Source organism: Syngnathus acus, chromosome 3 (genome assembly GCF_901709675.1).
Source record: "Syngnathus acus chromosome 3, fSynAcu1.2, whole genome shotgun sequence".
Taxonomy (NCBI): domain Eukaryota; kingdom Metazoa; phylum Chordata; class Actinopteri; order Syngnathiformes; family Syngnathidae; genus Syngnathus; species Syngnathus acus.
In genome coordinates this window covers 13,479,139-13,502,746 of record NC_051089.1, presented here as the reverse complement: position 1 = coordinate 13,502,746, position 23,608 = coordinate 13,479,139, and the positions used below count along the sequence as shown (strand labels likewise).

The window sequence follows — 23,608 nt, the reverse complement described above, 5'->3', positions numbered from 1 at the left end:
CTCTATGCTTTTATTTCATGCAAACCATGGCCATGAAATAAAAGTGAGTAAATACATCCCATTTTGTTTCAGTCTAGCAGACATGCTAAAGTGAAGTATTTTGCTGTATCCACTGGCGCTGCAACCTTGCTAAGGTCATTTGTAAGAGCGCAACAAGAACACATCTTTATGTGAGTTATCCTTTGAATATTGCACACAAGTCACAGAATTACCAGATGCCTCCATCTTTTCAACCAGCTGTCTTGCAGAAATGAGAGAAGGCACTCACACCGCTCGTGAGTTAGGCTTGAGTGTTATTCTATTAGCAAGATGAACGTGACATTAATATTGAAATCCATTCAGTACACGGTGCGTGAAGCCCCTCCCATTAGGGTTATCAGTCCAAGGTATTAGCTGGGAAAAGACTGTTTTCAGATTTGGTTGTCAGTTGTTTTTTGAAAGAAAACTAAATCGTAATACTTTGTGACAATAATACTCATATTAACAATCCCAAAAGTAACGAGCAAAACTTACATGTCGGAATTAGCCACAAATCAATTGGATCCTGAAACCTGCCTTTTTTTCTTTCTTTTTTTCTCACTAACCAAGCACTGCTGCACTCTCATATAGTGTGAATGTAAACAACACAACCCTCTGCGGCTTTGAAGATGTCTGGAGATGCTCTGGATAGGAAATCTACTTTATATGACCAGCTCTTAAAAGAAGTCCCTTCCAAAGTTTCATAGCACCTACTGTACATTATGAAAGAAGAAATGAAAACGATAAATGAAAATGACACTTCACACCCTGCGGCTTGTGAATTTTCACACCAGAAAAAAAAAGGAGGCAGCCCATAGGTCTGTCTGCAGAAGAGAGGCATATACACAATACCTTGGAGGATGAGGAGGAAGTCAATGAGCAAATGAAGCAAATGAGCTTGACATATGCACAGACAGACAGACAGACAGACAGTGAATAATTGCATTTTGGCCCTCATTAAAAGTGAATGAAATTAAAATGAAATAAAAAAATTAATTTAGATACTGTACAGTGAATAGACAGATGAACAGACAGTGAACAATTACATTTTGGTCCTCATTAAAATACTGTACAGTGAATAGCAATACTAAGAATCAAAGATATTTTTTCGATTTTATGATCCATGGAGAAGGTCCCAAAAAGCTGGATGCACCGGTTTTTATTGGGAAGGGGTGCAAAGTAGAAGGCGGAAGCAAATGGTCTGTCGGCTGCAGTGACGCGCGCCATCAAGGCGTTACAGATGCTCTTGTCCGACAACCACACAGGCGCACATGCATTCCATGGCCATTGTTGTGGGTGGGAGATGTCAAAGGTTCACAGCAGTTGTGGGTGGTGGAAGCAAGCCAGCATTTCTCCAAATAACTGTTCCAAACTCTGCCCTACTTTGTCAGATCGATAAAACGTTTCCAGCTGTTTTGTGATCCATAGCTGATATAGAATCTGAAAGCACTTAAATCCAAATTTACTAGTTTATTGACTAGGCCACTCAACACCCACTTTTTTGGGGGCTTTTAGAAAAAGCAGCACAGTGAAGTCATGACTCATGATCAGGAAGTCTGTCTCAGTCAAGATCTCCTGTGTGAATTATGCATGTTGTCCTCATGCTTGGGTTTACCCCGGATGCTGTCTTCATCCTACATTTCAAAAATATGCATGTTGTTAACTGCAGACTACTTACTGCCCATACACTATTGTTCAAATGTTTGGGGTCACTTAGAACTGTCCTTAATGCAGATAAACTAATCAGGAATACACGCTATACATTTTTAATGTGGTAAATGACTATTTTGGCTGCAAACGTCTAGTTTTTAATGCGATATCTATATGGGTGTATAAAGACCCATTTCCAGCAACCATCCCTCCAGTTTTCTAATGGTCCGTTGCATTTGCTAATTGTGTTAGAAGGCTAATGGATGATTAAAAAACCCTTGTGCAATTATCTTAGTTTTCATGGAAAACACTAAATTATCTGGGTGACCCCAAACTTTTGAATAGTAGTGTAGTTATGAATGAGACTGAGAATGAGATGTGTCGTGGCATTATAGTAGGGTTGGCTATTGAGTCTGGAGAATCAATTGGAGCTGACGCTCACGTTCCCACTCAGTTTTGCATTTGTCAAAGGTGATGTGACGTGACATTTTTTAAATGCAAAATATGTGCCTTGGCTTAATGAAGGTTGGGAAACACTGCGTCGGGTGTCACAGTACACTTCAACTGAAATATTATGACGCCCGACAACCTGAAGTCCCAAAAAACAACACAGCCCGAGTTGTCAAATGCTGATGGCCTCATATTTGCGTCAATGATACCTGAAAAGAAATTGAAAAACAAAAAGTGAAGATGGATCATCGAGTGATGATGCTACTATTTCACAGACTGCAGAGATTTGTACGCATCTGTGCACCAATTCCAACTGTAGCACAAGAGTTCCTGTTGACTCCATTAGTCGGGACAAGCAGAAAAAAACTCGGCCAAACCCCAGAGTCTCCTCTCATCCCCCTGTTGCCTTTCCAATTCACCTCATCGCTTCAGCAAATCTCTGTATCCTTTCCTCTCATCCAATACATTATTCATTCCCATGTTCGCGGGCTTTCTCCCATCTTGCGCTTGATCAATAAAACATACCTATGTGCTTGTTCCCTCACCTTTCCACCCACTTGCCTTCTTCCGAAAGCCAAATAGTGGGCCATGTAGAGCAGATAAAAAAGCACAGATGGTCTTTTCAGAGTGGAAGAAATGGACTGCATTTTAGGCATGAGCTAGGTCTCTCATTTGGGTGTACACTGCCAAAGTAGTTTGACAACAAACCCAGGGAAGCTTTCATCTTCTGCGTGAAGTCATGAGAGAGAAGCAAACACACCCTGAACTTCTCAGTTTCATTCTCTCATTTGAAAAAAATAAAAGTTCATTTGAAGGCACTGAATCGCCAACAGAACAAAGCAAACTGGGACATCACGAGGAGAGGACGAAGGGTGTTATTCTATCTAAAGTGTGCAAACTTCATTTTCTGTGTAAAGTAAGCTTCAGGAGACATTTTGTCTTGCATGAGCAAGGGAGCATCAGGACTTCATACTAAGCAGTGGCAGCAGGTGCATTTGCCAACTGGACTTTTAGTGGGGACTTACCTAACTTTATCCACCTTTCCTACCACCACAAGAAACCTTTAACAAATTACAAACAGGACAACAACACCCACATTGTCTGAAGCAGTTCAAAATCAATGTTTTTCTAATCATCACTGAGCTCACTGTACAGTTTACAGTGGCTGAGTTAGAGAGGCACTCACATCTTCCAAAGTTATCAGGCTTGTCGAATAATCGACTGCATATTTAGAGTTACGTAATCAGGTTTCAAAGAAAGGTGCAGACGCAAGCTTTTTCAACAATAAAAGTCTGATGATCGGCAGTATGGGGGGAAGGGGGGACAGACAGAAGCTTTTCAAACTGTATGTCCATCAGATTACACACGGATATGTAATATCAAGGTGGAAGGTGGTCTCCTTGAAAATATATTTTTTGATTCAATTCATCAATTGACAAAATAATGGACAGATTAATTGATGATTAAAATGATTAGTTGCAGCCCCAGTATTTGAGTGAAGCACAAACTGAGGCCCCAAACAAATTCGATGCATGCTTTTACAATAGAGACAACTGTTTTCTGATTAGAAAAACCTATAGTTTAATTATGAATGTTGTTATGTAGGTTTATATATTTATTCTACAAATCAATATATTTTCACATTTGGCAAAATGGGTTGGTACAAAAATGACACACACTTGCAGGTATGGCTTTAAATCTGCATTGTTTCTGACCTTACAAAGTTCTAAAGGGGATTGTTAACTTAAGACCTTATGTTAGCATTTTCCTGCATTACCTTAATGTTATTAACATAGTGCTGAGGCCGCTTAGTTCCTGTGTCCTTACAGCTAAGAATAATAACAAGCATCCCCTTTGTTAGTTTCCCGAAGGACAAATTGAATTTTCTCCTCTCTTATAGAACATGAACATGCTACCCACACAGCATTAAAATTCATCTACAGGAACCATGCAGCAATGACGGAATGTGGACATGCTACCCATGAATGAGCGCTCTGTGCAGTGCTTTGCTCAAGGGCATATCGACATTGCTCAGGATGTAAATTGGCTAGTCTCCAACAAGTAGTCCTAATTCCCCAATCCACCCGTCTATTTTCCGTATCACTAATCCAGTTCATGATGGCAAGGAGCTGGACATCGTCCCAGCTGACTGGGCGGGCGAATAACAAACTGCATCTTGGACTGGCCGCCAGACAGCAAATGCAGAGACAGACAACTAGTCAAGTTCACTGAGTGGGAGCCGTACCTGCCCTGCCCGCACACAAATTAAGCGAGTAAACCACTACACTGCCTGTGACATTTCCCAGTCGACTCCTGATATTATAAAATGGTGGAAAAAATTATGCATGATTGCTTTTGGATGAGATTAACATCTGGACATGGCTATAAAAGAAAGGCTGCTTCATCAGACACATGCCTCCGGTGTGTATTTCTGTTTTCTAAAGCTTCATCCTCCAATGTAGGGCATATTATTAATCTGAATATTTTATGCCAAACATCAAATGTATCGCACGATAATGTGATAAGAAGCATAACGTTATTAACACAATGTAATGGAAAAGATTGTGTGTGTGTGTGTGTATACAGTAAGTAAACTAGGAAATCCGGGAATTAGTTGCAAAATATCGTTCTGTAGTTTAAAACACTAACAATATAACAATGACGACCCCCCCAGAAGTGCCGACCTATTACCACAACACAGGGGGGAAAAAACATGAATTCATACAATATACAATTTTATTTTGGCAAGTCTGCTTTGGTTAAATAAAATAGAATGGTTTACTTACCAGTGCCATTAAAGGAATTGCAACATGTGACATCATGGTTAATATTATTGCCTGTATCTATAATTTTGGCCCAGAGTGGATGAGATAAAATACCAAATAAACCACTAAAGATGTACAACCATCATTTAACTTTGAAAGGAGAATGCATCAAATAACCAAAATAATCAAATATGATGACATTTCATGCCAAAAGTGAGGATTTGTAAACTAGTCAACACCTGCACCTGACTGGGTCACCAACCTGCAGAGATGTAAAGTAACTCAGTCAAAATTCCACTGCTTCAGGAGGTGAATCAACTGACAGGAAGAGTTATATGACAGAAAGTAGCAATTGCGCTGTTGCCTAATGCATTAAGCATGCCGCTTAAACCCATTTTTGTTCCTGGGGGAAAATACATAGTTCATTTGAGGACAGGTTTGAGTGACTCTATGACAGAAAAACAAGAACTCTGCTTTTGCTTCAAGGAAATACATAAAAGCTGAGCCAAGTCAAGTGATGAAAGTGTACAAATGTACATGTATGTGAAGATATTTTTGACAGTCTAAGGGTGGGAATGGATTTGGTTCAGTGGTCCATCACAGTAAGGTCGGAACCTTTCAGCGGCTAGGTCATAAATAAACTTGACCATGGCTTTAGAATATTTTTGTACGACATGTTGTTTTTCTTCCTTATTTGGCACGGCATTTTTAGCAACAGAAAGTCAAAACCTGAGTGGCCCTTATCAAGCAACTAAATCTTATTGGTATGTCTTCGAAGATATATTGGTGAATTCACAACAATATAGGATGTTAGTCATCAATATTGTCAGGAGACCACTGCTTTTAAGTTTTTGCCGTAATATAGTTTCAGTATCGGTATCGAGCTATTTTAATTTTGGTGTTGTGAGAACACGCAAGCGATGGATATTTTTGTAGACGTGAACTTGAAAGCGCATTATCATTACTCATCTACTGCCTTCAGAACATTAAAAACATAAAAATGGCACAAGGTTGATTTATAATTCATTTGGGTTTGATTTTAGAAGGACTAGAAATGTTGTTCTACATTTTACAGAGTGCTAGTGCAATAAAGTTAGCATCGGGTATATGATATTAGATCAATTTTACCATCTGGGACTTTGTGGAGCAGAGAATTGCAATAATACAGCCTTGAGATCACAAAGGTATGCACGGGATTGTGGGGTTAGTTTTTGCAAGTACATATCTCGCGTTTCATGACTACTCAAATGACATCAGTCCACATACTGCTTCACATAACTCATCCAACTGAGTCACAACCACAACAGCCTTGTAAATTTCATCATAATATTGATGTTTCACCATGCAACATTTTTTCAACATCAATGATTGGACGTGCCATCAGCACAAAAGGCCGTTATAATAAACAACATTAATCGGAGTTGTCTTCAACTAGTGTTGCCATGAGCAAAATAATGAATCATTTGGATTAGACTCAGAGCACAGGACAAAGCTGAAGAAGAATGTCACTTCTTATTTTCTTTTTGCCCAAGTATGCACTGTGGAAACATTTGTACTGTATCTTAATCCAAAAACAATAGAGAACTCGTCCTTATTTCTTTAGTTACGATTTCATAGTTTGTGGGTGTAAATCTGTGCTGGTAACCAGTGAATCCTGCCTCTGGTCTAAAATCACCTGGGATGGTGTCCAGCTTGCTGTGACCCTGAACCGGATGTGGTACAAAACAGATGGATCGATGGTATGTTACACATTGCTATTACATATTACACAAGTTCTCTGTCACCAAAACTAAGCACGGAAGTTATTTGAAGTTTAGTGTACACCACCAAGAAAATTCAAGGTAGTCAGTGCAACAAGATGTATATGTTTAATTTCAAACAGACATTGCTGAGGCCAGTGCCCTTGCGAGCCCCAAAGCGGTTCCTTTTTTGTTCTCCTCTTTCTAATCTCAGTTCTCGACATTGCAAATTTGTGATAATGCAATTTGTCCAAGTTATCTGAGGTAAACTTGCTTTATTGGTAGCTATTTTCCTGGGACTGCACATTATCACAGACATTCTCATCAATTCATTTCTTTTTTTGAATTTGCTCATTTCACACTTTGAAGTCAGAAGACACGGTAACTTCAGCATATCCTATCCTTGGAGGAAGCTGAAGAAATCCTTTCATTGCAAGATTAGGTGAAAAGTTGAATAGTTTATAGACGCGAGTCAGAGCGTGAAAATATTTGCAGTGGGTTTTATATATCGGTGACTCATAAATTAACAGCCTCAACTCGGACTGGGTAGCAACTTACAGTAAGTCTTTATCATAAATGATCACAATTATAAAACCAAAAAGTATTAATTGCCTTGCAATACTGTACTGTCCTGATTAAACAAGGTACAAGGTTCAGTTGATTAATTTTTCAAAAACATGACGTACATCAACTATCCATATGGCTGTCGACTCTCAGTTGCATTTTTACTATTTGGCCTATTTTTATCGACACGAGTGAGTGAGGTGTGTGGCTTCACGGAAGTTTATCTCTAAATTCCCAGAAGAGTTTTCACTGAGGAGAGATGAGGATTCAGAGAGAAGGAAGAGGAAATTGGTTGAAGACCCACCAGAGCAAAACAAAGGCATATTCCGAAGACGAAAATAGATCAGAACTGGCATGCAACTTCCACTCTCACTGGCTGCATTCACTCATCATGTTAAACTGCAGCAATGAAAAATAATGGAAGATTATTTATAGCTTTGGTATCTGTTAGAAAATAAACAGAAATTTGGGACAAATTTGTGAAAATGCAGTATTTTCCACCAATTCTAAATTCCACATACTAAATGATAATCTTGAGCATTTAAAAAAATGACATTTAGAAAATAGAGTGCATATAGCAGTACATAAAAAATAAAAACTATTGTACCAATGGAAAAATAAACAGTATTAATTATATACTACAGTTGAGAACACTGTTGAATCAAATCCACAAAGGCTGTAGTTGCCTCCAAAAAAAGTTCGGCACCTGCATGATACAAATGTTCGGGGGAAAAAAAAGGAAATTATTGTTTTGGTTAATTACCCTCAAAAGGTATTGCCCTTATTCATTCAAAGGTGCAAAGAAAACCGGACAAACGGGTAACAGTACTAAAGCAATGTTTATTAGAACAAAAAACATCACAGACAAAATATCTATAAATCTATCATTTTCCTCTGTTTGTTGTTCAGACTTGAATAACCCCAGACATGAAAAGCGGTTACATTTCAATGATGGCATGGAAAGGACTTGCTAACCTGCTTGAAACTGTCACAAATGTGCTAAAAAAACCTTTTTGGGTGAGGGGGGGGGAATTGTGTTTTCCCTGTTTTAGACACTCAATATTCCACACTGACCCAGCCACACAAGTTCGGACCAATAATTTTGGTCTTTTTTTTCCCCCATTGGATGCAACGCTTGGCCAGGATCTTTTTTTAACGAAGAGTTCAATGCGGATGCACCCTCAAGGACTCAACCCCTGACAGTCATGCACACATTGCTTATTTATAATTATTTACAATTCTGCAAGGGCCAAACATCTTTTCTAATTCATGTCTCCAGCGGACCACCTTGTGTCTGCGGGGCGTAAAATTCTAGTGGATCCTCGTCAGCTCCTCGACAATCTTAATGACCTCGTCCACAGTGGCTTCACGCTTCATGCCGCTGCCGTCATCGATCTGCGATTGAATCACAGCAAACAGCGGGCAATCATACGTGAGACAAAGCTCGCCAACGCTGGCATAAACAAACAAGTACACAAAAAGCCAAAGCCTGCTTTGTTTTATTGATTTTAGCTACAAATTGTAATCCTTTGCCGCTTCCAAAATTATATGAAATATTTGCCTTTTTTTAACGCTGTTTTTCATTCAAGCTTCACCAGTAAGTAGGTGTGGACAAAATAAAAGAGAAAACAACATTTTTTTTTAATCAGCTCAGAGCAGGGGAAAAAAAACGCACGCAGCCAGCACACACAAGGCCAAAAGGGCAGCGGCACACGGAATCTGCTCAGTGACATTTGTATTTCAAATGTGAACAGGACAATAATTAGAATCTCAAATGTGTGTAAATGTTTTTGCCATGACTGAGCACAAAATGCCAAGGGAAGAAACCTGTTGTGTGGGTTGAGTACAAAGTGGAAAAGTAGATCCTGATCCGCATTGAGAAACATGGACTAAATATAAGGTCAAAGCCCACAGTAGTCAGAAATACCTTGAATCTGACCAAGCTAAGAATACCAATTTATGGAAATTAACCAATAAAAAATAGACAATGCTTTTCAATTGTCGTTGAAGGGAATCATTTTAAAAAACAAACTCAAAAAGCAGTCCGGGACAAAAAATGGGAAAAAAGCCAATGGCTTACTGAGCACACCTAAACCCGATTTTACGCGGACTTTGGGGGCCAGAATTTGGGAATCTTGTTAACCCCGAAATGCAGAAAGTATTTTTTATATAATATACCTAGTAAATATAATATAGAAAGGCATGTTTCTGAACAGTCGAAGGGGTCCTTCTTTACGTTAATTTAGGTCAGGCATGTTGTTGGGCAGCTGAAGGGGTCTGTTTGCGCCACACACATCGACGTCTGTTGACATTTTATTAAAAGAGAATCAATACGTAGATGACAATATCAGTCGGATTGAGTCCCCTCCAAAAGATGTTTCAAATGATAATTTTGATCGGTTAGGATCGGAATGAATGCTTCCCAAAGATGAAGATAATGATTTTGCCTACCTGTAGCGTACTGACGACCTCCTGCATCTTGGCTCTGCCTAGATCCAGGAAACTCTCAATCAGATCGCCGTCAATAAATCCTGTGGCCTGATCTGTCTTTCTCTCTGTGTGGAAGGACCTCCAGGTGCGTCAACGTCAAGGCAAATCAATACAAGGCAACTGCTTTGCCTGAAGATGGTATTTACTGAATAAATCAAGCTTGTTTCATACCAGGTTTCCTAAAATCATCCAATTGCGTGACAAATAATACAGCGGACGGTAGACGACAGCTACTATTAGAGACGGTCATTCCAGTCAACTACAGACATCCACAGCATGGTCATGGTTCATTGTTCATGAATTCACCTGGATACAGATTTGCTTCGGCAAATCTTGGTGGTAATGAACTATGTAGATAGAAGTAGAGGACCTTCATTGGGACAAAATAGTGCTTTTGTGGCATTTTTAGGCAATTTAGGTTATTTGGTAGGCATGTCAGTAACTTATGGATTTGTGGCAGGGCTCAGTTCTTATTCCCTGCGAGTAGTGGGAGTTCACTGTAGTTCATTTACCGATCAATATTTGGAATCGATGATTTATCGAGCCTTCAAGTAACTGACGGAAAATGGAATACAGTATTATTGCAACCAGCAGAGGCGCAAATCATTAGGTCTCAAGTTGTTTGCTTTCAGAAGGAGCAGTAAGATTAGCTACGCTCTTACCTAGCAAGTTGTAAGATATATATATATACTGAAAAAATTACAATCCAAATATCACCAATATTTCACAGTGCACATACCAACTCCAGTCTTCTTGAGGAAAGTGTGTGGACTGTCTATTTGCCTTCATTGTAACAGATGGCATGTATGCACATCAACAAAGAAAAAAGGATATAAGCTGTGTTCAATTTTGCCAACACTCTTGATGACTTTGTTGAGGCGGTTCTGAAGGTCCAGGAGAAGGCTGTACCATCCCTCGGACAGGGAGGTCACCAGTCCTAACACATCAATTCAAAATAAAGGAAAGAACAAACAGTATTTAGACGACTAACCTCAGTAAGTGCCAAGTGTCAGTGAATGCATCACCAAGACAAAGTATCAAATGATAAAAATATTTTTTCATCCAGGGAGAGAAAACCTTGTCTCGGCTGGTCGTGTAATGGAACTCAAAACACTTTATATGATAAATGAATAAAAGGATCATTAGACGGACAGCGTTCCTCATAATGCAAGTTTCATGCTTGTACGCCAGAAATACTTTGTGTGGAGCGAAAAGCAACATTATTTCCTAACATTCAATAATTCATTGTGACTTCTCTGTTAAATTTTACAGTTGCAAGGCTTTGAGAGTAGGTAGTACACGCTAGAAGTTAACTAACTTCTGTGTTATTCTGACACACCGGTGGAGATAATCTGCACTAAAATATACGGATGGCTGAATATGACGAGACTGTGCTGAGTTGGAAGACAATCCTCCTGACAGTCTGTGACGCCTCGAATACCACTTTTAGTACTGACTCGTCTTATGTTGTTGCTCTTTTGAACAGCAAATACCAAGTTAAGTGCCTTAAATTGGAGAAAGGCTGCAATTCTTGAAGAAGTTTCTTTACTTGCAACCTGCTTGAAGAATATACTGATTATAAAAACACTGCACTAGGCTTAGATTTTTTATCCCTAGTCTCAATTTGTACGCTCAGTCTAATAGTGATTTTCTCCAATGGATACGAACAAATACAAATAATTGATGTTCATGTGCATTTAATTTTTTCATTATTTCATTTGGCGCATAGTTTACTCAGCTAGTTTTAGAATATGCTGCACTATTTAAGGCTAGAATGGTACCTTAAAAACTTTTGCCTGACAAGTTGTAGAATGTTTTGTTTTGCTTTCAAGACAGTAGTTCATCATTATCTATCACAAGAATCATAGAGGTTGAGCAAAACTAAAACTAAATGTAGTAAAAAAACGACAGACACTGAAAATTGTTCAATCTTCTCTAGATCATACGATATCTTGCTCTAAGCAAGTAAACAAGGCAAGTTTACTTCAGTCTGTGTACTTGCTGGCCTTTGTCCCTTTCTCTAAACCATCAGATACATCACAGTCTCAACAGTTTCCAGGGACGATAAAGCTAAGAGGGTGATTTTTCTTTAGAACACATAATGGCAGCGATTTAACTCAAGTCTACAGGGATGGTTCTCATTTCTGGTTAAACCTTTTTCAGAGACAAAAGGTGTGGAGAAAAAAAACGAGCTGGTGAAAAGTGTAAAGGTTCATTTGACATCTCAGAGGCCAACACTAAACTGCATCTACATTTCCAAAGACTTAATTATCATTGTTACGAGGTTCTTTGAGATGATGACGACTGAGACCAAACAGAAAGGGCAATATATTGCAAGACAAACTTTGCAACCGCCATTATTCCATTGGATGCAAAATAAGTCAGCACGGATAAAAAAATGACAAATTGAGTTGAGGTGGTATTTGTGTGGCTGTGCCTACCAATCATGCCATTGACTGTGCCAAACAGAACAGACCCTTGGGTGGGTGTGGAACTTTCCCCCAAGTTCTGCAGCACCAGCGAGCCGTGGCAGAAGACGTTAACGAATTCTCCAAGGTGGAAAAGTCCCACTTCCTGGAGGTGCTGACGCTCCTCGTCTGTGGTGGCCGCACTGCCAGAAAGATTGTATTGTCATAATCTCACTTGCGACCGAGCAGACACGTTAAAAACGAGGGCAAAGGGAAAATTGGGAATTTCAATGAAGGGGATAGCAAAAGACATCAGCAGCAATAACGGATGTTGTCTTGAGGTGTGTCGAGGTGATTGATTAATCTGAAGAAAATCATGAGGACCAAAGATATGAGAGGCTTTTGTAAAGGTCAGAAAATAGCAGCGGAAACAGATAACCAGGTGAGAAGTGGTGGAGAGATATTGAGTAAGAGGCATATAATACAAAAATAAAGGTCACTAAGATTGAGTGCCCAACCTGATGTATTAAGTAGATAACAAGTGTCGGCACAAGTCAGATCATTTTTCATACAACAATGACATCACCCGTGTAATGTTCACCACGTGACAAGCAATCTTCTCGCTTGGATGTATTGCAGTAATACTGAACAAAAATAACACTCCCATGGAAATACAGACACATCTGATTGATAAAGAACTCCTTCATTCAGCTTCTCACCTGTCCTTCTGGCAAACAAACAGATTAAAGGCGTTCTCAGCCCCAAGGAAGTTGTCATCGTCCAGAATTTCCACTGCACTCATCCAGTTGGGATTGAAGTCCCGAGCAATCTATGAAACATGCGAGACATGAGCTAGGGAGTTACCATTTAGCCGTGTGCTTATGCAAAAGCCAGTTTACAATGTAAGGATGTTTTAAACACAAAAGCACTAAGTTGTCAAAAGTAACAAAACAGCTGAATTCTCAGTGGCGGTAAAATGTAAATGTGAAAATAATGACTATTTTAATTGTGTTTTTTTTTTTTCCCAAAAGAAAACACCAACAAAAATAGATCTATAATTTCGCATACTAATAATACAAGAAGAAATCTAACTAGTGTAAGAACTGTCTTACTTCAACATGCGAGATTAGATCCTAAAGTCTCAAAAACATAATCACAAATCCATTAGGGAGGAAACTGGGGGTACATGTTTAATGTATTATTTTTAAAAACCGTAGTTCCTATTTGCATCTTACATACTACTCTAAGCTTAGCCCTTCAGTATGAGCTCTACATGTGGCTCATTCTAAATTCTTCTTATCTTTTCCATCTCAAATTGATTTTATATTTGAGTTGCTTGCCCAAAAGCTGGGACGGATGCATGTTTCTGGTGGGGAAAAAAAGAATCACAAATCGCACTGGCCAAATAGACGAGCATAAAGTTCACAGTGCTGTATGTAGTACTCTACCTCCTCAAAGTTGCCCTCCATGGCTTTGTATGCTAGCAACAAGACAGACCTCATCAGGTCTCCCACCAAGATAAAGTCTCCTTTGGTCTTCAGGTACAGGGCCATGATGTTGTTGTAGTGGTTGCACTCGGTCCGAAGCTCTTTCTCAGCCGTCCACTCATATAGGCGGACCTGAAACACATACTCCAAGTAAGAAAGTATGTACGTTGATGAGCGAGGTTAAATTATTTAGTTATGTAGTGGTTGGGAGAAGAGCAGGCTATTGTTCTGGATATGTTGCACCTCAGTGAGAATGGAAGTAAAGTGCTGATGTGTCTGGCAGAAGAATCCCTACGAAATAGCCCGGTAATTACTAAACAATACTTGAAAGATATAATCGTAATTAATTACTGTGGGTATGACATATTGTAGGTTCTGCTAACCGACTCAAATGCACGTTTCAGTATACTACCTTAAGAGTAGTACTGTCAGATGAGGCTGTGTTTATGGCTTGAATCCTTTTAGTCTATCTATAGCTCAGCATGGATGAGTGTGGCATTTAGCGCAGTACTGTGCAAGTGGGATTATCCTAAATATGTGTGAGTCTAGTCATTACTTTGTGACATAACCAATGTGAGTTAAATATTATTTGAGCTACTTTATGTCTATAAGAATAGAAAAGTACACGTTATGGGTCACGGATATTTTGGAACTGAAACACCGTGGCTTCATTTGTTAGACATTTATGCAACCATTTGTCATCATAAAATACCAGTGTATGAAAAATGGTAATTGCAGACAAGGTCCAACCACTCAACTATTAACAGGGCTTGGGCCACAGAACAGTTCCACATGGCCAAAATAGTTGGCATCACTGCGTTAATGAAGAAAAATGCACAGTGGTTACAGAAATAATTAACAAATGTAAAAAATTAACCAATGAAAATTTGACATTGCTTTTGAATTGTATCTTTTCTCAGATTAATTAAAAAATGTGAATCAGCCCTGAGCAAAAAAAAGTGTACCAATAAAATAATAATAAAATAAGATTTTGTTACGTAGAATTTTGAGGCAATCACTGCAATCAAATGGATTTTGTAACTTTCAGTGAGAATTCGGACCCTCTTCTGGCCTAAATTTTAGAAGCAAACTGTTTCAGTTGTCTCGGGTTTGAAGGGCTGACATGTTTCAACTCCTTCCACAATCAAATTTAGATCAGGGTTTTCAAAAATCAGCAAATTAATACCAGACTCAAGTTATTTCTGTGAACATTTTTACTTTGTTTGTTCTTCTACAGTGGGGCAAGAACAATGCTGTCCACCTGTGTACCTGTATCTTAAAAATTAAGATATGTTCTGAGGTATTTTCGAAAGCCAGCAAACAACAATTTCTTTAGGTATGCAGCGTTGTGAAAATGGGGATCATGGTAGAAACAGTTGTTTGTTTGATGAACGTCTCAAAACTAAATTCAATTTAAACGGAATTGCAATCCCTTAATACCCAAGATTGCACACCAGTCTATGGTAAAATGTGCACCATGAATTTTAAAGCAATACACAAAACCTACTGTGCAAGATACTGTTCTGTCTTCACTTCTACAACAAACAAAAGTATTATGTCGGAAACACTGAAGCAGTAATTACCGTGCTATTGATACTGGCCAAGAGTTTGCCATTGAACTCAAGCATTGAGTAGACAGCTCCTTTCACCTCCTTTTCTGCTACTGTTTGTAGTTTTCCTAAAGGGGAAATAAATGCCAACATTCAAAGTGTTGTTCATCTTCAACCTAGACAAGCACTTAATGAGGCACAACTCAATTGCGCAAACAGTGATACAGGTGTGGGTTGAAAAAAAGAAATCGATGAATTGTGCAGCATTACTAGAAGTGTGCAAAGCAGGCAATACACCTTTGAAAGGACGCGGCGTGAAAGGAAATGAGAGGAAGCTGTCGAGGTTAGGGACACGTCTGATAAGAAGTGATAAGCAATGATTAAGTGAAAAGCGGAACAAGAGCAATGTAGGACAAAGTGTCCCTGAACTGAGAAAGTGGAAAAAAGAAAATGAAACTGGCTGTAGTAGGACAAAAGCAAAGAAAAATAAGATGGATGAGAAGACAAACAGTATATGATTTAGAAAAAAAAAAAGAGAAAAACATTTAGGTTAGTTTGCCTGTGTTTGGAAAGCAAAAACTTCAGAAAAAGCCTATACTGACCATCAGTGTAGTGGAAAACAATTATACGTCCCTGCTTGGGCTCAGCTTCCTCTGGGTAAACCATGGCCGTGCCAACAACAAAGTAGACTGACGGGTCTTTTCCCAGTCGGCAGGACACCAAGCTGAGAGCATATTCACTTGGGAGGAACTGATGGGCATGCAGCACTGAGAGAAATGCACCACAAAAATATGTTAGAGCAGCACAACGATGAAGTCTTTCAAATATGTTTTTGCAGCAAATCCAAATTCTGCACTGTGAATGTGAAAGACTTTAAAACGCAACATTTTTTTCTTCTCCACAGTGTGACAGGCTTTGGCTCCATTACACTGTTACAGAGTTTATTAGCTGAAATATGTCGTAGGATGATGAGTATTAGCCATTGACCGTCAGGAATGTGTCCCATTTTGACTCATAAAGTTCTCAATGCCACTGGCTGGTTAGAAATTTTATGTAAATGTATTTAACAGTCCTATATGTGACAACTCAACCAGTACCATGCCACTGACATAAAACCACCAAGTAACATCCAGTTGGTGTGGAAGACTATAGAAAAGTAAAAGCAACTTTGGTCATGCCTTGGTCCTTATGTAAGATTTGGAAGTTTATTATATATGTGTACAACATGCTTACTTTAACGTTGGTTTATTTCAACCTTGGTAGGTGAACAAAAAATTATAACATTTTATTGTGGAAGCAGGTTTATATTGTCGAAGGGAAAGTTTTATTTTCAATGTGCATTTTGTCCAGGGTGAAAGTACCCTAGGGTGCTAGAAGCAAAAGAATGATGTATCCAATAAAACATATTTGACATGACCAATAAAGTAATTCAGCAGCTGGGGAATTTAGCCATTTGAAAAAGTGCATGTTTAAGTGAGTGGCTCAATCTGATTAAAGAATCATAGTTGTAAATTATGATGCAATGCATTTCCCCCCCCCCCATCTGTCAGTTTTAATTTTTTTTTTTTTAAACCAACGGTAAAAATAAGCAGTGCAATGCGACTATCGCATGACTGAAGAAAATTGATTAAAAATAAGGCTGAATAACTAATTGAATTCAAACTGATATCACAATGTAGTAGAATGCAATTTCTAAATTGCAAAGGCTGCAATTAAGGGGGGGGGGGGAAATCCTCTGGTTTAAATCGGTCACTCGCTATGAATATTTAACATATTTATATCAGTTCTAACATGTTCAGTGCTTTAGGTAGTGCAGTCCAACTGTTTGCTGTTTGTTTCATGAAACATGAAAAGTTCTAGTGGTAAACCCAGAGATTTGTTTGCAGTATTGTTATAATCTAATTAATGACGTACTGACTTATGTTCATGCTACACTTGTTCAGTAGAATTGTATGAAGTTGTTGTAGTGAATGCTTAAAATAGACTGCTAAACAAGATGTTTATTTAGTAAGTTAACAATTAAAAGCGATAAACTGCCTTTCGGATGAATGCATGGTCCATTTGCCTTTACTTTAGCAGAAGCCTGACCTATAAGACTAAAACAAAGTATAAATCTGACATTATTGTAATACAGATTAATTTATTTCATCTGTATTATAAAAAAATTACCGTAATTTTCGGACTATAAGTCGCGGTTTTTTTCATAGTTTGGGTGGGGGGGCGACTTATACTCAGGAGCGACTTATATGTGGTTTTTTTTTCAAAAAATTTCAAAAAAAAAATTTCAAAAAAAAAAAAATGAAACCGCGATAAACGAACCGCAATGTAGCAAGGGATTACTGTAATTTGAATTTCAAGTGACGACAGCAGCGCGAAACCATCTGCGTCACTCCAATTCATTAAATCCATCAATCGTCCTTTGTCAACAATGCGTGCGCGCCGCTGACGGCTTTTGCACTTAAAAATATTCCACAGGCCCATATAACGATATATAAATTATATATCAAATAACTATTATATAAGCAATAATGTTATCAAACCATCTGTGCACTCTAAATCATTAAATCCATCGATCAAATTCCTCGTCCTTTGTCAACATCGCCGCGCGTGCGCCCTGACGCCAGCCTCGTCGTTATTCCACAGATTTACTATATAACTATATTGTAGCGTTAACAAAGTTCAAGGAAAGACGTGGGTTTGGTAAACGGCTCTTTATTTAACAAAACAAACTTACAGGCGTGTGGCGGCGTGGACGTCCAGCCACGAAAGGGGACGAGAGCTCCATACGATAGGACCGGGCGTGCGTAGAAGCCATGACCGAGATCCATGCACCGTCCTCGGACAGCCACCCGGCTGAGCGCCGGCCCTCGACTTCCATCCACGGAGCTGAAAGGCAGCTCGGTAGAGTAGGACCGGGCGTGCGTAAAAGCATTGTCCGAGCACCATCCACCGTCCCTGGACAGCCACCCGGCCGAGCGCCGGCGCCCGACTTCAATCCACGAAAGTGAAAGAAAGCTGGACGAGTGACGCGCGACGTCGCGCTGCTGACGTCAGCAGCGCGACGCGACGTCGCGGTCGCGCGTCAGCAGCGCGACGGTTGTTTACATAAAGGACAAAGATCGACTCGTCCAGCTTTCTTTCACTTTCGTGGATTGAAGTCGGGCGCCGGCGCTCGGCCGGGTGGCTGTCCAGGGACGGTGGATGGTGCTCGGACAATGCTTTTACGCACGCCCGGTCCTACTCTACCGAGCTGCCTTTCAGCTCCGTGGATGGAAGTCGAGGGCCGGCGCTCAGCCGGGTGGCTGTCCGAGGACGGTGCATGGATCTCGGTCATGGCTTCTACGCACGCCCGGTCCTATCGTATGGAGCTCTCGTCCCCTTTCGTGGCTGGACGTCCACGCCGCCACACGCCTGTAAGTTTGTTTTGTTAAATAAAGAGCCGTTTACCAAACCCACGTCTTTCCTTGAACTTTGTTAACGCTACAATATATATTATCTATATATAGTAGATCTGTGGAATAACGACGAGGCTGACGTCAGGGCGCACGCGCGGCGATGTTGACAAAGGACGAGGAATTTGATCGATGGATTTAATGATTTAGAGTGCACAGATGGTTTGATAACATTATTGCTTATATAATAGTTATTTGATATATAATTTATATATCGTTATATGGGCCTGTGGAATATTTTTAAGTGCAAGAGCCGTCAGCGGCGCGCACGCATTGTTGACAAAGGACGATTGATGGATTTAATGAATTGGAGTGACGCAGATGGTTTTATTAACGTGTTATTTATGTAATAGTTTTTTGAATAACTCTGAATTTTACGTCAGGGCCGTTCTCAGCTCTTAGTTTGTGTTTATGTCACGTTAGCATAGCTATCGTTTAGCCTGTTGTTGCTCGTTCATGACTGTTCTTGGTGTTGGATTTTGTCGAATAAATTGCCCCCCAAAATGCGACTTATACTCCGGAGCGACTTATATATGTTTTTTTTCACTTTTTTGGGCATTTTATGGCTGGTGCGACTTATACTCCGGTGCGACTTATAGTCCGAAAATTACGGTACATGGGAAGAGGACCTTGAAAAAAAAAATCATATTGAATTGCAATTTTGGGGGCACGGGATCACAACTAGATTACTTTTCAAAATCGTTCATGCCTAACAAAAAGATCATTAAGTGAATGAACGTTGCTGAATTTGATTTGCATTTGGACACACCTGATGACTCAATCCCTTATTTACAATTATTTACATAATGTCTCCTAATATATGCAGATTTGTGAAGGCCCAGGTCTTTTAAAGCTAGGTGGGGTGCATCAAAATCTGCATTACAAAACAAAAGAGAGCAACCACTATATATAACCTTTCACTGGGTTCTCAATTGGAAATTGCAAAGTTCAAGAAGATGAAGCAAAATTCTCAGTTATCCAATCAATGTTGGCCCACGCTCGCATTGAGCTATAACGAAATATTGAGTGCCTGTTTATCATACAACACCAGAAATTGTACGCAGGTTCAGGTTCAAGTAAATCTTGACACAAGTAAATGCAAATTTGTTGATGCGCCTGTTTAAATATGTATGAGCAAAAAATAGATGATGAATGAGTGTCAAGTCAAGGCGGAGGAAAATACATTGTGGATTGACCTGATAAACCTCAGTTATTCTCAAGGCAGAGTGCATTGTTTTACCATCAGAGCAGAGGCAAAATATGAACGTGCCAATGGCTGAGATAAAAAAGGAAATGTACATCTGGCTGTCTCACCTTCAAAGGTGTGCTGATCCACAACTAGCAGACTGTGAACTTCTACTTCATCGCCAAAAGATGTCTCGTGGGGAGAAGTGCTGCTGGGGAAGAGCTTACTAGAGCTCACGCTGCTGGAGAGGGCCTGGAATTATGCAGATTGATGACATGGGACAGGTACTGAAATTAATACAAATTGAATTATAATACGGTGCATAGAATAATTCTCATCTCTGTCTGCAAAAGCTCTATAGGAGACTTGACACCATCTGTAGAACCATATGCACAGCATTCAAACAGGGAAACCTCTTTGTGGTCACCATGCAGAAACATTCGACAACATTTGTCTCGACAAGTCGTGCACCCTGGTAGAAAATGTAGATTCCTTGACAGAGTAAACACTGGAGCTGTGCAGGAATGGGTGGTCGTTTTTTTCCCCCCATTCGTTTGAGTAGGTGTGACGAATTTATAATTGACTTACAATTGGCAGATTTGGACAAGAGCCAATTCATCCAATATTTGGTGGTAAAATATTGTATGAACAGCGATTACAGAATTGGGCTACAAGTCTAGGCATTAGTAAGCACAACAACCTGTGACAGTAAATAGTACCGAAAAGACTATAAAATGGTTCAAAATGAGCGCATTTCTTTCAAAAATGATTATTTCCAATTGCATTTTTTTAAACTTGGGTTTAGAAGTATACGTATTCATTGTTAATGATATATTGTCACAATTCAAATTTTTCATCATAAAGTCACACAAGACTGTAGAATGACTAATGTGACAAGACCAAGCTATTTATCCAGTGTACAAATGTTAACATTTTTTAAAAACAAATTGTTTGACAGCACACATTAAATAAACTGACATTCATAAAAAGGGTAAAGTCCAAGGAAGCCAATGAAGCTCTCAGGAGAATGTTCAATGTACACAGGTTGGAGCCCTTCGTGACTGCAAAAGTCAACATCTGTCCAAACAATTTAATGTAAGCGCAAGTTGGCATTTGGATGTGCAGCCGCTTTGTGACAATGTGAAAGATGTCAATTTCAGTTGAAGGGAGAAAATTGGTGATGTTCAGGATAAAGCTAGGACCACCAAAACAATGCCCTGCTACAAACTGGAAATTGTTAAGAAAATGTTGCAGTACAGAGTAGGTTTTACATCACCATGAACAGTGAGCGCATGCTGGCCAAGCATTGAGGCCAACCTTTGAAAATGACACCTTCAAGCTGGATAAAAATTCTGAAAAGACTAAATGCAGTATTTTGCAACAGTGAAAAAGGTGAGGCTTTGAAGACTAAGCATGCGGTACCAGCTGTCAACCATCATAGTACCTTAAATTCTTCAAATTCACTTCAAATCAACAGGTAACCCAGTTGAAACATGGATAGAAAATTGCATTTATCCCCACAGGTCAAGTGTGCCGTTTCGTCAGGACAATAATTACCCCCAAAAAAACATTAAAGCTGATTTTGAAACTGATATATTAAAAAGTGCTACCCCCAGCTCTTATCTACAGTGCTAGAAAAGATTGCAGAAAGAGACAACAAGCCTAAAAACGATTGGATGGTCATAATTACATGTGTCAAAACCCACAGCATTTCAGTGAAAACACAATGCTAATTAGATCAAGCTCATTTTACATGAAGGTAAACTGTGCCCTTAACTGCATCTGCTGTGTATTGTTTATTCATTCAATCACGGGTATCTATTACGTCTACTGCAGATCCATTCGCTCTAATTTTGTTTGTCATGTTTGTTGCGACCGTTATATATATTGTCCATTTATTTATTTATGTTTTCAATGTTAATCGATCATTAATTCATAATAATTTTGCATGTTTTACAAGTTGTGTAACTACTGCATATTTGTTCTTTAACCTCTCTTGTGTGCCCACTCGGGATCAATATCTATCTATCTATCTATCTATCTATCTATCTATCTATCTTAACTATGCTTTTGATTTCTGAAACTGGCACATAAAAAATGAACGATCAAAAGCTTGGAATAGCTCAGTTACATAATCATTTTTCCGTCCTTTGAAATCCTAGTTACAATTCCTAACAGCAACAGCATATTAAATTTCAACTGACTGACTTATGGGTCTTATTCAAAACAAACTAAACTTAAATGGCAAACATGCAAACATATATCTATATGTCATTTCCGATATGAAATAGTTTGAGAACATAATTTCAAGTAGACCTTGTTCAGCTGGCCCTAATGAGCTCTCAGGCTCGTGCTATACTGTAAATAGTGCTCATTGTCAGCATGGCTGTGTAGTAGGCTCCTAGGCGCTCATTATCCCAACATAACGCAATGCTACAGTACCTGGGTACTTGCACTGGGTCGTACAGCAGAGGTGGTACCGCTCACATCTTGGATCTCCACCCGGCTGGAAAGAACCCCAAAACACTGTGAAACCTCCTGGTAACAGATGCGCCTGGAGTGTGAAGAAAAATAGAAAAAAGTGAGAGGACACACAAAGAGTTGTGGCAGGAAGCCAGTAAATCAGGTGGGAGGGGGTGTCAGAATTGCAAAATACTGCAATCACAACAAAAGAACTGGAGCTCTTGAATTAAATGATTGTCATGAAATATTCTTTTTTTGATGGCGCCATTGTGAGCGTGGCAGCCAAACACATACATTTGAGACAAAGACTGACCTGGGGGATTCGTACAGAGGAACAGTACGGATGTGAAGTTTCTGAATCTCGTCAATGGTACCAATGGTCAGAGTGCTGTTGTTAGCCAGAGCCAGACTGCAACCAGCGGCAGAGTTGGTCAAAGACATTTTTCTTTTTTTGTCAAAGTGCATATGACTTGTTTCAAAGTTGAAATTTCCCAATACTACTTTAGACTGTATCTGTATCTAGAGTTTGATTGAGTGCTGACCTGTCAGGATAGCCTTCTGAGTTGAGTGGGCACATATAATTGACCTCCTTGAGGTTGACGTTGGAAAAGACCAGCTTGTGGTTGGAGGAATAAATGACAGTAGGCCGGTCAGAGCAGGCGAAGACATTGGAGGTGGACAGGGATCGGAAGGTCCTCAGCACCGTGGGCTGTGTGCCCAGGGTAACCTTCTTGCGCTCACTCAGGGCGCCTACAGCAAAAAGAAAGCATGTGGAATAACCAAGTTATCTTTAGTTTGAAAAGTGGAGTTGAAAAGAACTTAAATTTAAACCCTTGCCGTAAATATTTTACAACGCTTATGTGAAATTCACGTTTCCAGTCAGGTAATAAACATTCCAGCGACAGGGTAGATCAAGTACAGTACAGTTCACAGGTCTCGAGATAGTGACGCTTTTTTTCAGCATAGGAGTAAGAATTTCATCTTGTCGCCAGCATACATTTTAATGCTCCCTCCAACACGGGGACTAAATTAGATTTTGTGGTTGAAAGTGTGTGTAGTGTGCACATTGTGTGTATTCAGACAGCTTTGGACTTGCACATGGACCACGTAGGAGAATGTGTTTGGAATATGCATGCTGCATTTTAGGATTCACGTCAGTAAGCAATCCACAGAGGCGCAGTAATCTGGGCATTCAAATTGATGAACACATTGGCATGTTCATTTATTATCCAATTGGTGCATCTGTGAAAGTACTAAAAGAAACAGTTTTCCGGTGTCTGTTGTTTTTGGAACTACGGAACACTCTATGAATAACACCGCGTGCACATCTGCAGTCCAAAGCTGACGCGCAATTCAGCAAGTAGAAAAAGACTTTGTGTGAATTTC

The 23,608-nt window shown here is 39.5% G+C and overlaps 1 protein-coding gene and 1 long non-coding RNA gene across 2 annotated transcripts in view; both read right to left on the bottom strand.

Annotated features, from left to right (window-relative positions):
- Positions 1 to 8,006: 8,006 nt before the first annotated feature.
- ddb1 (damage-specific DNA binding protein 1) overlaps positions 8,007 to 23,608 on the bottom strand; it is a 27,038-nt gene continuing 11,436 nt past the window's right edge. The window contains exons 16-27 of the mRNA XM_037247194.1: positions 22,765 to 22,972; positions 22,536 to 22,631; positions 22,202 to 22,313; positions 19,888 to 20,011; positions 15,724 to 15,888; positions 15,155 to 15,249; positions 13,533 to 13,703; positions 12,804 to 12,913; positions 12,118 to 12,287; positions 10,511 to 10,613; positions 9,638 to 9,761; positions 8,007 to 8,581 (exon numbers count right to left, since the gene is read on the bottom strand). Of these exons, the coding sequence (XP_037103089.1) occupies positions 8,498 to 8,581; positions 9,638 to 9,761; positions 10,511 to 10,613; positions 12,118 to 12,287; positions 12,804 to 12,913; positions 13,533 to 13,703; positions 15,155 to 15,249; positions 15,724 to 15,888; positions 19,888 to 20,011; positions 22,202 to 22,313; positions 22,536 to 22,631; positions 22,765 to 22,972 (1,562 nt within the window). The 3' untranslated portion in view covers positions 8,007 to 8,497. The remainder of the gene's footprint in view (positions 8,582 to 9,637; positions 9,762 to 10,510; positions 10,614 to 12,117; positions 12,288 to 12,803; positions 12,914 to 13,532; positions 13,704 to 15,154; positions 15,250 to 15,723; positions 15,889 to 19,887; positions 20,012 to 22,201; positions 22,314 to 22,535; positions 22,632 to 22,764; positions 22,973 to 23,608) is intronic.
- Positions 20,303 to 21,763, bottom strand: LOC119120375. The gene is made up of 2 exons (XR_005097500.1): positions 21,193 to 21,763; positions 20,303 to 21,076 (listed from the first exon to the last, which is right to left on the bottom strand). It is a non-coding gene; the product is annotated as an uncharacterized LOC119120375 (long non-coding RNA).